The 14,150-nt window shown below is 42.5% G+C and overlaps 1 protein-coding gene across 1 annotated transcript; it reads left to right on the forward strand.

The window, feature by feature from the left end:
* Nucleotides 1-283: 283 nt before the first annotated feature.
* Nucleotides 284-14,144, forward strand: RTCB (RNA 2',3'-cyclic phosphate and 5'-OH ligase). Its single transcript, XM_081822358.1, has 10 exons — nt 284-427; nt 1,761-1,860; nt 2,843-2,999; nt 4,563-4,719; nt 6,166-6,325; nt 7,478-7,653; nt 8,153-8,341; nt 8,984-9,094; nt 10,442-10,561; nt 13,903-14,144. The coding sequence occupies exons 1-10, from the start codon at nt 299-301 to the stop codon at nt 14,008-14,010; spliced, it is 1,407 nt and encodes a 468-aa protein (XP_081678484.1). The 5' UTR covers nt 284-298; the 3' UTR covers nt 14,011-14,144.
* Nucleotides 14,145-14,150: the final 6 nt, after the last annotated feature.

The following is a 14,150-nucleotide window of genomic DNA, read 5'->3' on the forward strand; positions in this document are numbered from 1 at the left end:
AGATTTTATTTATTTGACAGAGAGACAGTGAGAGAAGGAACACAAGCGGGGGGAGTGAAAGAGCGAGAAGCAGGCTTCCCACTGAGCAGGGAGCCCGATGTGGGGCTCGATCCCAGGACCCTGGGATCATGACCTGAGCTGAAGGCAGACGCTTGACGATTGAGCCACCCGGGCGCCCCCGTGCTGGCTGCCTTCTTGAAGCCCCCTTTCCACTTCACCCCAAACATCCTCTCCTGCTTTGTTGTTCTGGTGGTCCTGACCACTACCCCTTCATTTAATGCAAGCAAGAAACCTATGAATGTACTTAATGCTAAAAATCACCTGCGTCCCCTTTTCTAATTCTGAATTTTTGTCTTCAGGTGTCGGTGGCTTCCTGCCAGCCATGAAACAAATTGGCAATGTGGCAGCCCTGCCTGGGATTGTTCATGTGAGTCCATGTTCAGAGTTTGAATCATTTATATTTTGTCTTAGTCTCAAAGTTTGCGAGTGGATGAATGGCCAGGCCTAACTGATAGCGGTGTCACTTAGATAGTGACCTTCAAACATCTAGAAATAACCATGGAGCTTAAAGAAGTAATTGAGTCTAGATAGCATCTCAGTTTCTGGTTACTTTTTGCTAGAACCTGTAAGCATTTGAAAATCTTTGAAGTAGTTTTGTTTTCTTGTTTCTTTGTCACAGTACAGCATTATTCCTGGATCAGGGTACCACCATTGAAAGTTTCACTCTGGTCCCATTCAAGGGGATGATTGGAGAAAGAATGGACAGAAGTGTAAGGGTTAGACCTGTGGGGAGGGAGAAAGTACAGTACAGTTGTTGTAGGCATGATTGGGAAAGGAGGATGGTGGCGATAACAGGTAGGCCTGGGTGGTGCAAGTGGGGCCCCTCCACAGTCTAACATTCAGGTTCCACCATCACAAGAAGGTATGAAATCCTTACAGCAGACATTTTTTGAGGTCTTTATACCATTTATTGTGCTGGCACTTGGGAGGAAAATGAACAGAAATGGATTGTGCATGTAAGGAACTCTTAGGTGTCTAGGTGTCTGCATTGACCTGCATTCTTCCTGGGTCAGGGCCCTTTCCTAGGCCCCAGATGTAGAAAGTGTACAGTATTCATACCAGCAAATGGATTACATTTGCCTATGATGGCTTAAACATTAAGGACCAGTATAAATCAGATATTTCCCTTCACTTAGCCTGATGTGACCACAATTTGTCCGTGTCTGAAGATTATCTTTAAAATGTAATTCTACTTCGGGTGTCTGGGTGGCTCAGTTGGTTGAGTATCCAACTCTTGATTTTGGCTCAGGTCATGATCTCAGGGTCACGGGATCAAGCCCTGCTTTGGGCTTCACACTCAGCGGAGAGTCTGCTTAAGATATTCTCCCTCCCTCTTCACCTCCTCACCCCGCTCTCACTCACTCTCTGAAATTATAAGTAAATTTTTCTTTTATAACAATAAATATTTAGAACATAATACTACCTTAAAGTTAGTATGTGGCCCTCCTATAGCATGTTATACTGAGGCTTTTCTGTTTCAGTTTTCTTAGTTAATGGTCAGACTTTATTAAAAAGGTTTTTTTTCCTGCTATTTTTAACTTTATGATTAGAAGTTTTTATACTTAATTTTCACCAATAGAGAAGGTTTCACAAAAACAGAATCTTGATTTGGGGAAGGCTTTGGCCCACAGCCCACGTGAGAATTAATATGGTCTTGTCAGGTTGAGAAAGCTGTATTTCATTTTCTAATTCTCTTGCAGCGATCTATTGGGCTTCCTGATGTCCATTCAGGTTATGGGTTTGCTATTGGGAATATGGCAGCCTTTGATATGAGTGACCCCGAAGCAGTGGTATCCCCAGGTAAGGTCACTGTGCACATCTGCTGTCAGGTGTGAAGCACAGTCCTTCTGAAATAGAGTATGGACATCTCTCAGTCTCATGTCTATCATTCCTTGTCCCCTACTTTACTGAGAGGATTAATTGTGGACACTCGGAGGCTATTAAAATATCAAGTAAAGTGTACATTTATGGAAAATTATTTGGGCTCCTACTATATGCCAGGCAGTTTTTAGACATTGGCTACAAAACAAACTGAAATGCTTCGCTGGCAAATTATGTGTCTTCTTTGTGTCCCAGTTAATTCTCGGGCAAATTGGAGCTAGTAATGTTAACTCCACGTAGCATTACTATGAGGAGTAAATGAGCTAAGCTGTGAAAAGTACTTAGCACAGTACGAGACACTTAGGAAGTACTGGGTAAGTGATTGCTCTCATTATCATCATTACGATTAATTTCTAGTTGTGTATATCTTTTTTTAATCTTTAGTCTAGATGATACTTATCATTACGATTAATTTCTAATCGTATACATCTTTTTAAATCTTTAGTCTAGATGATACTCATTGTTCATTACCGCCTTCCTGGCCCACAAAGTACCTGTAGTATGTACATTACTTTAAGTGTTTTGATGTCATCAGACTACCTACTTTGTAGGCTTTTAAAAAGTTATCTTTAAAAGAAGAGCTGTCTGGGGCGCCTGGGTGGCTCAGTTGGTTAAGCAACTGCCTTCGGCTCAGGTCATGATCCTGGAGTCCCGGGATCAAGTCCCGCATCAGGCTCCCTGCTCAGCAGGGGGTCTGCTTCTCCCTCTGACCCTCTTCCCTCTCGTGCTCTCTGTCTCTCATTCACTCTCTCAAATAAATAAATAAAATCTTTTTAAAAAATAAATAAATAAATAAAAGAAGAGCTGTCTTTCAAACCCTATATTAATGGTGAGAAGCCACAGGTAACATTGCCCAGCTACCTGGTTTTGCTAATCTGTGACTGACTTCTCTATTTTGCAGGTGGTGTTGGATTTGACATCAACTGCGGTGTGCGCTTGCTAAGAACCAATTTAGACGAAAGCGATGTCCAGCCTGTGAAGGAGCAGCTTGCCCAAGCTATGTTTGACCACATTCCTGTTGGGGTGGGATCAAAAGGTGTCATCCCCATGAGTGCCAAGTAAGAGGACAAGATTCCAATAAACAGATTGGGAAAGAAAATAACCACGTGACCCTCATATTCATAACCAATGTATGCTTAGGGGATGGGGATTGTTCAGTCACCTTTCAGGAAGTGGTAATGAATTGTTCTTTTACACATGAGGTGCCCCCTGCCCCATTGATTAGAGAGATTAGTCAAGTGATGTTCATTAGAACAGCCTTTGACACACAGAATTTATAATAGAGAAATACCCCTGAGAGTTACTGAGCACTTCCTACATGGAAGGCGCTGTGCTATAGTATACGTCTATCATGTCATTTTATTTAGATAATAACCCTAATGTTATTCCCAATTGACAAAGGAAAGTGAGGTTTAAAGAGGTAGTAAGCTAGTAAGTAAAGTCAGGATTCAAACCAGAGACCTTTGGTTTCAGAGGCTGTATTCTGAACCGCCTTTTTTCAGTGAGCCTCTATTTAGCCATGACCTTCCTTTTTGAATGATGGCACTGAATGTTGTATATTTAGCGAGGATGTTAAATATTTCAGCAGTAGAGAATGAGATTGAAAGCCACAGCACAACTGCCTTTTCGATGGCCAGTGACGGTACCGTCATGGCTCTTGCAAAGCTGTGCGTCTTAAACTTTGCGGAACGTGTGCTTAACTAGAATGTTTCTTTGGCATCTTCTGTTTTATCTTTAAAATTATGTGACTTTGGCATTCTAATTACATACACGTGCATACGTTAATACCAGTATGTTTCTGGCTGTTAACAGTTCTGCAGCTCCCCTCCAGCCAAAAAACAAAAACAAAAAACTTGGAGTAAACTGATAAATTGGAGGATCTGTGATTTATGTGGTCCCTGACATGCAGCCCTGGTTTGAAAAGCATACCTAGAACAATATGAATTCTAAGATCTTCATAAATATTTTAAATAGAAATCTTGTCCTATATCATAAATAATGTTTGAAATGGGCTATAGTGGGGAGATGACCTAGATCATTTAACCTTCCAGATAGTGTGTTGGGAGGGCTGGACCTTAGATGAAGATCAAGGCTGTTTCCTTCTAGGGATTTAATGTATGTGCCCCTTCAAAATGCATGTGCACTGAAGCCATGTAGTATTTCTGCAGAGATACCTTAAAATTTATCCTGTGCCACCTGAAGGCATTTACATAGGTTTATTATTTGGCTGTAATTGTTCATAAATTATTAATGAAGGTGGGTAGCTGTGGTAAAGTCAGTGGTAGATGGTGATATCTGATGACAGTTATAAATTTTCTTTGCCTTTCACAGAGGCAAATCTAATGCAAATAAGATATGAAGAGTACAAGGAACTGAATAAATGTCTGAAGAACTATAATTATCTCTCACATGGTCCTTACTGTTTTATATCGCAATTATTTATGTAGCTGCTTTCCTCAAAAAGCCTGGAGCTGCTGAGAGCATGAACTGTGCATCTAGCACAGCGCCTGGTACACAGGCGAGAGTAAATGGACCGTTTCCTTCTGCCCTTTTGAGGTGTGGTCATCTTAGCTTTTGCTCTGCCTTGGCTGTGAAATGACCAGACCTTATTATTCCCTCAGAGACTTGGAGGAGGCCTTGGAGATGGGTGTGGACTGGTCCCTGAGGGAAGGCTATGCCTGGGCTGAGGACAAGGAGCACTGTGAGGAGTACGGAAGGATGTTGCAGGCTGACCCCAACAAGGTCTCCGCAAGGGCTAAGAAAAGAGGCCTTCCTCAGGTAACACGTGGGAGGGGCAACGTTCTTGGGGCCGGGGGGTGGGGGGGTGGGTCGTGTGTTTCTATTGAAGGGGAAATGTCTTCTATGTAGCAAACATATCCCCAGGTTTTTCACAGTATATCAAAAAGAACACAAATTTGTTTATGCTTCGTTCTTACTCTTAAAAAACTGTTAGGAACTTGCAGATGTTCATAAAACAAAACAAAATGTGCTGAATTAGAAATGGATGGGAGAAAAGTGAGATATGATTATGAGGCTTAAAAATGTATGCCCAAATTACGTACGTACATACTTTGACAGTCCACAGATGTGGCTGAGTTTTATGGAGTCCAAGATGAGAAGACATACCTTGTCAGTTCATGGCATCCATGAGATAAGAATATACCACATGTTTGAAATCTACAGCTAATGGCGATGGCTTTGCCATTAATTCTCTGTGACTGTGGGCAAGTCTCTTTTGCCTGAGTCTGGTTTTCTTTTCTTTTCTTTTCTTTTTTTTTAAGATTTTATTTGTCAGAGAGCAAGAGCACAAGTAGGGGGAGAGGCAGAGGGAGAGTGTGTTGGGAGGGCTGGACCACTGAGCAAGGAGCCCGATGCAGGACTCAGTCCCACGACCCTGGGATCATGACCTGAGTCGAAGGCAGATGCTTAACCGACTTGAGCCACCCAGGTGTACCTCTGAGTCTGGTTTTCTTACCTGAAAACTAGTTAAACTAGTTAAATCTAGGCAGCCTCTAAAGACTCTTCCAGCACTTCTGTGCCGTGGTCCCTAAATCATCTCTTAACTCCAGTTACAGGATACATTCTTTCATTGGCGGATAATGGTAGTTGTCACTAAACTCATAGATGTTTTAAAAATCATTCGAACTTAGACCTTGTGTAAGAGTCTGCATTCACCAGAGTTCATCCCAAAATTTGACCCTTCTGTCCACAACGTTTAAAATGTTCTATGGGCCATTTAATGGTCTGAGTTTTGGTTTATGAAGTTTTTAATACATATTTGTATATATCTCAAGCAGGTAATGATACAGTAAACTTCAAGAGCTACTCTACCATGTTTTTTTATTGTGTATTGCTTTAAATGCATGAAGCATTTCTGAGGCTCAGAAATTTCTTTGTTATATAAACACTGTGATTATTTATCTACCAGTTGATTTTACCAATTTGCTTTTTAAATGATTTTTTTTTAAAGCAGAATAGAAGCCTGGCGCCTGGGTGACTCAAGTCAGTTGAGTGACTCTTGGTTTCCACTCAGGTCATGATCTCATGGGTTTGTGAGATCAAGCCCCGTGTCAGGCTCCCTGCTCAGTGGGGAGTCTACTTGAAGACTGTCCCTCTGCACCTCCCCCGACTTGTGCATGCACACTGCCGCACTCTCTCTCTCAAATCAATAAATCTTTAAAAGCAAAATAGAAGGTGTTTTATCAGACATTCTTACTTTTGCAGTTGGGGACCCTGGGAGCAGGCAACCACTATGCAGAAATCCAGGTTGTGGATGAGATTTTCAATGAGTACGCAGCTAAGAAAATGGGCATCGACCATAAGGGACAGGTGTGTGTGATGATCCACAGTGGAAGCAGAGGCTTGGGCCACCAAGTAGCCACAGGTATATTCTGGATCTAATTTTTGACTCAGTGCTCAAACACGCATTTATAGGGAACCAAATAGCGATTTCAGAGAGAAAGCTCGAACTATATTGCATAGGTTTTTACTATTTCACATGGTATTGTCATAGGAGATTAAATACTTTGCATTATACTATTCCATTTATACATTTATGATGTATGCAGATGTGTTTTATGTACCTATAATGCAAGATTAAGTGTTATAGTGGATTCGGTGATGAAATTGGCAAGGACCCGCCCTCAAATTGTCTCAAGAAAGAGATGTCACGTTCATGAAAATGAAAAGGTAGTACTTGATAAAATACCAAAGAACAGTCTATATAAAGCGTTTAAAAAAAAAGATACTGGAGGTAGCGTGGTGAACACATACTGTGTGCAGTTTGGACAGTCATGCACAAAGGACATTCATGACCGAAAGACAGCATGAACAAAAGCAGAAGGCAGGGGAACAGCAGCAAGGTCACTTTGGATGATTGATAGGACGTGTGAAAGGATTTATGAATTTATGAGAAGGTATATAAACACATGGAAATTTTTCTAAACCTTAAGTTGTATATTATAGTAGTTCATCCTTGTGTGTACATTTCATCCTATGGGAGTTTAATAATTTGGGCCAGCTTGACCCATTAGAATATTTAATCTAGCAAATGTATGGAGCACTGACTAGTAACTCTGAGTACTTCTCTACACTTTGCCATGGATTTGATTTTCCTGCTCTTCTAGCAATTTGTCTCCAAGTCTTTTCTGTTAAGTCACTAAAAGATTATTTTTTAAAACCATGACAGTAATAAAATGTACTTTACTATTTCTATTCATTCATTTTCATGCCAGGAAAGGGGAGACTAAGACCATGTTGTTGCTATTTGTGTTCACCTCTCATTCCCTGTCCCAAGTTCCTATAGGGAAGGTGTTAGCTTTGTAACCCACATACTTTGTGTCACACAGCGCTGACAGAAGATCCTCAATAACCATGTCTTGGCCAAGCAAATAGATGAACTTAGAAACACGTCAAAGGAAAAGTTGTATTTTATTTGCTTTTTAAAAAATGGGTTTGAATGTAGCCTACTTTTCTGCAATAAAGCTGAATTATAAAGGTAAAAGCGGCCGATTTAGACTTCTTCTCTCTGGTCCAGATGCACTGGTAGCTATGGAAAAAGCCATGAAGAGAGACAAGATTATAGTCAACGACCGGCAGTTGGCTTGTGCTCGGATCGCTTCCCCAGAGGGTCAGGACTACCTGAAGGGGATGGCAGCTGCTGGGAACTATGCCTGGGTCAACCGCTCCTCCATGACCTTCTTAACCCGTCAGGTACAGTTGAAGTTGCTCTTCTGTTACTCATGATAAGGTTTAAAAAAGAGCCTATAGAGTCCGGTTTTCGAAATCTATGTAATAAATCCTGGAAATATTGGCAAGGTGTCCAGGCTCTTGATGTCTCCTTAAATCAAATCAGCAGAGTATCAGATGTGGGGAATGAGAGAAGAAGAGAAACCAAAATTGTTCCTAGAATTTGCCTTGAGCAGCAGATAGGATAGAAGTGCATTCACGAAGATTAGAAGGCTGAGGAAGAAGCTCTTCTGAAGGGTGGAATCAAGAGTAGCCCAGCAGCTTTTCAACCAGAGTTGGAATTTATGGAGTGAAATTTGCAATGTGGTGTAAAGGATGGTTTTTGTCTTTTATGGGAAGATTAATAATACTGCTATATTTGAGCTCTTAAATCCCTCACTCCCTATAGGAACAGAGCAGCTGAAATCAGAGGAGTTCTGAAGAGCTGGTTCTGGCCGCTTTTAACATAGGCTTTTCCTTTTAGGCCTTTGCCAAGGTCTTCAACACAACCCCTGATGACTTGGACCTGCATGTGATCTATGACGTTTCTCACAATATTGCCAAAGTAGAGCAGCACGTGGTGGACGGAAAGGAACGGACACTGTTGGTTCACAGGAAGGGATCCACCCGAGCTTTCCCCCCTCACCATCCCCTCATTGCTGTTGATTACCAAGTATGTACTAAGCCATTTGTGGTTTTAGGCCATGGGGGCATGATTTAGGTCGTTCTAAACATGGGTGAATTTAAACAGAGAGGCAGTGGTTGTTAAAGAAGGTCTGTCCTCCCTGAGAACAGTGATTTCCAGTCTTCTCTGAAGCAGTGACTCCCCCCTCATCTGTGCCTGCAGTGGGAAGTCTAAAACATCCTGCATGGAGACTCTTTTACTCCATATAGGTGATCTCTTCAAGGCCTTTGAATGATTGGAAGGCAAGATTAAGATTAAACTCAGTCTGTTCATCTCTCCTCTCCTCTTGGTATCTGGTTGTGGTAGAGGTAGAAGGGCCCTTAGCAGAACCTGGAGAGGTCAAGCGCCTTGCCCGGGATGGTTCTTCCTAATGACGCTTCGCCAGACATTTGAATTTGGCTTCACTCCTGCATTGTCTGTTTTCTGCTGCCTTCCTGCTCCTCACATTTTTCCCTCCCAATTATCCAAGAATTAAAATATGTCCTAGTAAGTTTTGAAAGCAGTGTATTTGGAGGCCCAGGTTTCTTCCACAGTCCTGCACTGCAAGAGGAAGTATAAATCTCAGGCATAAAAAGCTCATTTAAAGCTTTTCTAAATTGTAATATGTTGGATTGGTGTTTGCATCTTCAGCTCACTGGACAACCCGTGCTCATTGGCGGCACTATGGGTACCTGTAGTTACGTTCTTACTGGCACTGAACAGGGCATGACTGAGACCTTTGGAACAACTTGTCATGGAGCGGTAAGGAAAACAGAGACTTAGAAATGGTCTCTTCAGTTTGCCATTTTGCGTTTTGACAGGTTAATGTATGTGAGCATTAACAGAGTTGAAGTTTGGATCCATCTTGTTTTCTACCTGAATTTCTTCCCATAATATATGCTGTCTAGTGAACCAACTAAGGTCACTTAGTAATCTCTACCCTAGTGGAGTCATTGTAGAGTGAGGGACTGTTTCCCACCTCTGCAAGTCCACAAAATCCAGACTGGGAAATTCCCACATTGGCATAACAGATAGAACTTTAACTGATGCAAGTTCACATCACAGCTTATCTCAGCCATTCACAGACCTAGTCATTTGTGGAATTTGCTCCTTTCTAGGTAGGTCCATTCAAGATTTGGGGCATTTGCACCTCAGAGCCCAGGCGTAGACAGCACACCTATTTCACCATATCGCCTCTTATCTTCTAAGCCAGGGGTTGGCAGACTTTTTCTGTAAAGCACCAGACAGTAGATATTTTAGGCTTTGGGGCCATATGGTCTCTGTAGTACCTATTCCATTGTGCTATTGTAGTGAAAAAGCAGCCATAGACAATACATAAACCAATGGGAATTACTGTGTTCCAGTAAAACTTTATTTACAGAAACAGGTGGTGGGCCAGATTGGCCCACAAACCAGTTTGCCACGCCATGTTCTGAGCCATGAGAGTGCTTAGCTAGTGATGGAGTGGAAAATTGAAACTCTAGAGTATCTTCTTATAGGACAGACCCTCACAAATGTATTTGAGCCTTCCTTTTTCTCTGATCCCTTCTCATTTCCAGCTGCCTCCCAACTCCTCATTTTTAACCCAGTGATAACCAGCACAACATCGCATACCACACATTAGCAACACCTGGAGGCATTGTTTTTTTGTTTGTTTATTGTCACGGTAAGGGAGGGGAGTTTTGTTCCTGGCATCTAGTAGAGGCCAAGGATGCTGCTGAACATTCTATGTGACATAGAATTATCCAGCCCAAAATGTGAGTAGTGCTAAGGTTGAAAAACTGTTTTAAATCAAAAGGCACAAGGTTTTTGTGATGACAGACCTACTGTTTGTGATTAAAATCAATTTATATTGAATTGATAATTAATTACAAATACAAAACTAAATCTTTCAATACTGAATGTTCTGTATAGGTGGAAATTTGTTTTCTGGAAGGATATGATGCGATTTGTAACAAAAGACTAAGGTTGATAAAACAGAAAAAGATTATTTTCTAACTCTAAAGAAGTCAGGGAAAAGGCATATAATCCCAAAAGTTTAAATAATTACTGGAGTTGAATGTAAATTTTAGCTCAGAATTTTTAAAGTTCATTCCTTTCCTAATCTAGGGCCGTGCACTGTCCCGAGCAAAATCTCGTCGTAATTTAGATTTTCAGGATGTCTTGGACAAACTGGCAGATATGGGAATCGCAATCCGCGTTGCCTCACCCAAACTGGTTATGGAAGAGGTAAGTGAAATTTCGATAAATGCTCCGCATAAAACTGTCTGTGATTTATGCCACTACACAGAGAGCATAACTTTCGGTATTGCTATCAGATAACTATGTTTGTTTTTAAATAACCTCAATTACAATTTATCATTGTCTTTTGTTTGGAGATTAATTACAAGGCAAGTCCACAAGAATGATTCTTACCTTTCTTTTTTTTAAAGATTTTATTTATTTATTTGAGAGAGAGACAAAGATGGCGAACGGGGAGGAGAGGGAGAAGCAGGCTCCCCACTGAGCAGATTCAGTCCCAGGACCCTGGGATCATGACCTGAGCTGATGGCAGATGCTTAAACGACTGAGCCACCCAGGTGCCCCATCCAGCTGTTTTTAATAATCAGACTGAAGGGGCGCCTGGGTGGCTCAGTTGGTTAAGCGTCTACGCCTTCAGCTCAGGTCATGATCCCGGAGTCCTGGGATCAAGTCCCGCATCGGGCTCCCAGCTCAGCGGGGAGCCTGCTTCTCCCTCTGACCCTCTCCCCTCTCATGCTGTTTCTCTCTCTCTCTCTCTCTCAAATAAATAAAATCTTAAAAAAAAATCAGACTGAAATCCCAAGAGTAGACTTACTGAGTCACAGAGTACGACAAAACCTTATATCTTAATAACAATTTTTTCTTTGATTTTAAGAATAACACCTGTTTATGGGGTGGTGGCTCAGTTGGTTAAACGTCCGATTCTTGGTTTCAGCTCAGATCGTGATCTCAGGGTTGTGAGATAAAGCCGGGCTCCACTCTGGGCATGCAGCCTGCTTAAGATTCTCTCTTTCTCCCTCTCCCTCTGCCCCTCCTGAGCCCTTCCCTCTCTTAAAAAAAGAAAGAAAGAAAGAAAAGAAACACCTATTTCATTAAGAGATTTTGGAAAATGCAAAGAAGAAAACAAAACATCTAAAATTACACCAACCAGAGATAACCTTTATTGATACTTGGTATTTTCTTTATGTGTATGTTTTATGTATGATTTTTTCATTCACTCAGGAAATACTTATTAAACATCTATAGTTAGGTGCTATTCTAGGTGTTAGGGGTACTGCAGAGAACAAAACCAACAAATCCCTTTCTTGTGAAACTTAGCACAGAGTAAAAGATGTAGTGTTAGATGACAGACATTAAGTGCTACAAAGTAAGAATGGGACAGGGATAGGGAAAGATAGGAAGTGGGTGCGGTTTTAAATAGGGTGTAGTGGAGTGATACTTGAGTGAAGACCTCAAGGGAGCGAGAGAGTGGACTGTGTAGGTATCTAGGGGCAAGCTTTCCAGGCAGAGAGAACAGCCACGTGCAGAAACCCTAAGGCGAGGTTATGCCTGGATGTTGGAGAAATAGCAAGAAGGCCACTATGATAAGAACAAGCAAGAGGGAGCTGAGGTCAGAGAGGTGGGTGCGCCAGATCGTGTGAGTCCTTGCCCTTCCTTTACAGAAGGACTTTTGCACTTTGAGGGAGGGGATGGGAAGACATTGGAGAATTTTGAGCAGAAGAGTAACATGATCTGGCACACTGATGAGAAGAATCTGGAAGAGAAATTGATGCAGAAAAGGGGGGGAATTATTGGAGTAGTGTCCTTGGATAGATGAGAGCGCATGGGGTTGGTCTTTGCTAGGAGCTCAGATAATGAATCCTTAATAAAAGGAGAGAAGGTAGGATGCAGGTAGTCAGGGAAGAGCTGGTGAGATTTTATGGAGATTCTGTTCTGGTGGTTTCTCTTTTTTCAGTGTAGTAGAAAGTGGTACCAGCAACTTAAGCGTGGGGACGCAGGAGAAGGTATGAAATAACCATTGAAGAGAAAGAGTAATCAGCCTGGTGAGATTTGGGGTGGGTGCCAGGACAGCAGCAAGGGCCTGCTGGAGCTCAGTTTGGTGACTGGGTGTTTTTCAGCTACATTCAGCTGTACACGTGCAGGCATGAAATAGAGGATGAGTTAACTTTAACCAGGTCTGCAAGTGTGGTGCCGTGGAAGAGACGCAAGGTTGTTGAGGGATTGCAAAGAGATTGTACGTCTCACGGGGTTCAAGGATCGTTGGACATGGAGCGCAGGAGGGCGTGAGCTGGAAACCTAGCTGTGGTCAGTAGCCTGACATGCTCCCAAGTGGAGATTAGGGAGGAGTTTAATTGCTGCTAATGACAAGTTGTGGGGTGTGGCCCTGGCTGGGAGTAAATGATCAGGGTAAGCATTGAAGGAGCAAAAGTCAAGGAACTAGAAGCCAAGATACTGAAAGCGTCCTTATCCTAGATATTGAAACTATTTGGAATTATAGCAGAACAGTGACAGTGAGCCAGGAGCGAGAAATCTTCAAGTAATGCTACGGAGTGCTTCCGGGTCTAGCAGGTAACTGCAGCAAGAAGAGGGGGTGAAAGATGACCGGAGACTCAAAAAGGGAAACGGGGATTACTTAGTGGGGAGGGAGTGCGAATGGTCTGGAAAGAACCAAGATGAGCAAGGCCACCCATCACCGTCCTGGGCCTAATGACAGGACCCCACTTAGGAGGGAAAGTAGCTAGTACTTCAGAAAGTAGGAGGTGGAAGTTGCATCCCTGGAGGAGATCTGTGTGTCCTCAAGAGCAGGAGGGTGAAGGGAGTGTTCAGATCAGGGGGGACAGGGAGAGCATTCTGCACATGACTAACTGGAAGGAGTCCAGAGGCTGCAGTGCGAAAGTTAGAGATTGGAGGGGAATGAGCTAGCAAGGGGTGTGTACAGAGCCCTGTGGGAATCCACTGGGGAGAGGGGGTGTGTGATGAGACTAGTCTGAATGGCAGGACAGTGACTGAGGGGGAAGGGAGGGTCGAGGTCTTGCTGCAAACTCAGAAAGAACAGCGAGCGTGTCCATGTGTATACACATAAACATACACACGGTGTTAGTAATGCAGGTGCATTGAATAACTCTCCCTTGTTGTGAAGGTAATAGCTGTTCATTCCAGAAATTTTGACAACTGTGGAAATAAAGTCAGAATGGCCAGTAACTACCAACCAAAGATAATGACCGCTAACAGGATGATTTGGTGCATTTCCTTTCTGTTGTGTGTTTTATTCAGTTAAACATTTACTGTTTTTCCTAGTTATACAAGTAATATACATTCTGTGGGGAAATTATGAGACAGAGAGGAAAACTATAAAACAAGGTGAAAGTGTTTATCTTATTAACCTCTTGCCAACATTGAGTTCAGTCATCATCTTTGTTTGATACACACACCAAAAAGAAAACTCAGTAGTATTTTAATGTGCATTTCTTTGATCCCACATGACGTTTAATGCTTTCAAGGATTACATTTTAAGTAGATTTTTACAGTTTTTAACTCCTCCCCTGCAGGCTCCCGAGTCCTATAAGAACGTGACGGATGTGGTGAACACCTGCCACGATGCTGGAATCAGCAAGAAGGCCATTAAACTGAGACCGATTGCCGTGATCAAAGGATAGAATGCTGACCGCAGTCGCCAAACGCCACTGTCCCTCATGGAACGAAGGTGGATGGAAACGCTCCTCAGACACCAGACTCGAGACCTGACCGGCTCAATGTGCACAGCTGTAACTGCCCGTCCCCGAGTGGCTGGCGGGCA

Source organism: Leptonychotes weddellii, chromosome 5 (assembly GCF_054177405.1).
Source record: "Leptonychotes weddellii isolate Sample4059 chromosome 5, ASM5417740v2, whole genome shotgun sequence".
NCBI lineage: Eukaryota > Metazoa > Chordata > Mammalia > Carnivora > Phocidae > Leptonychotes > Leptonychotes weddellii.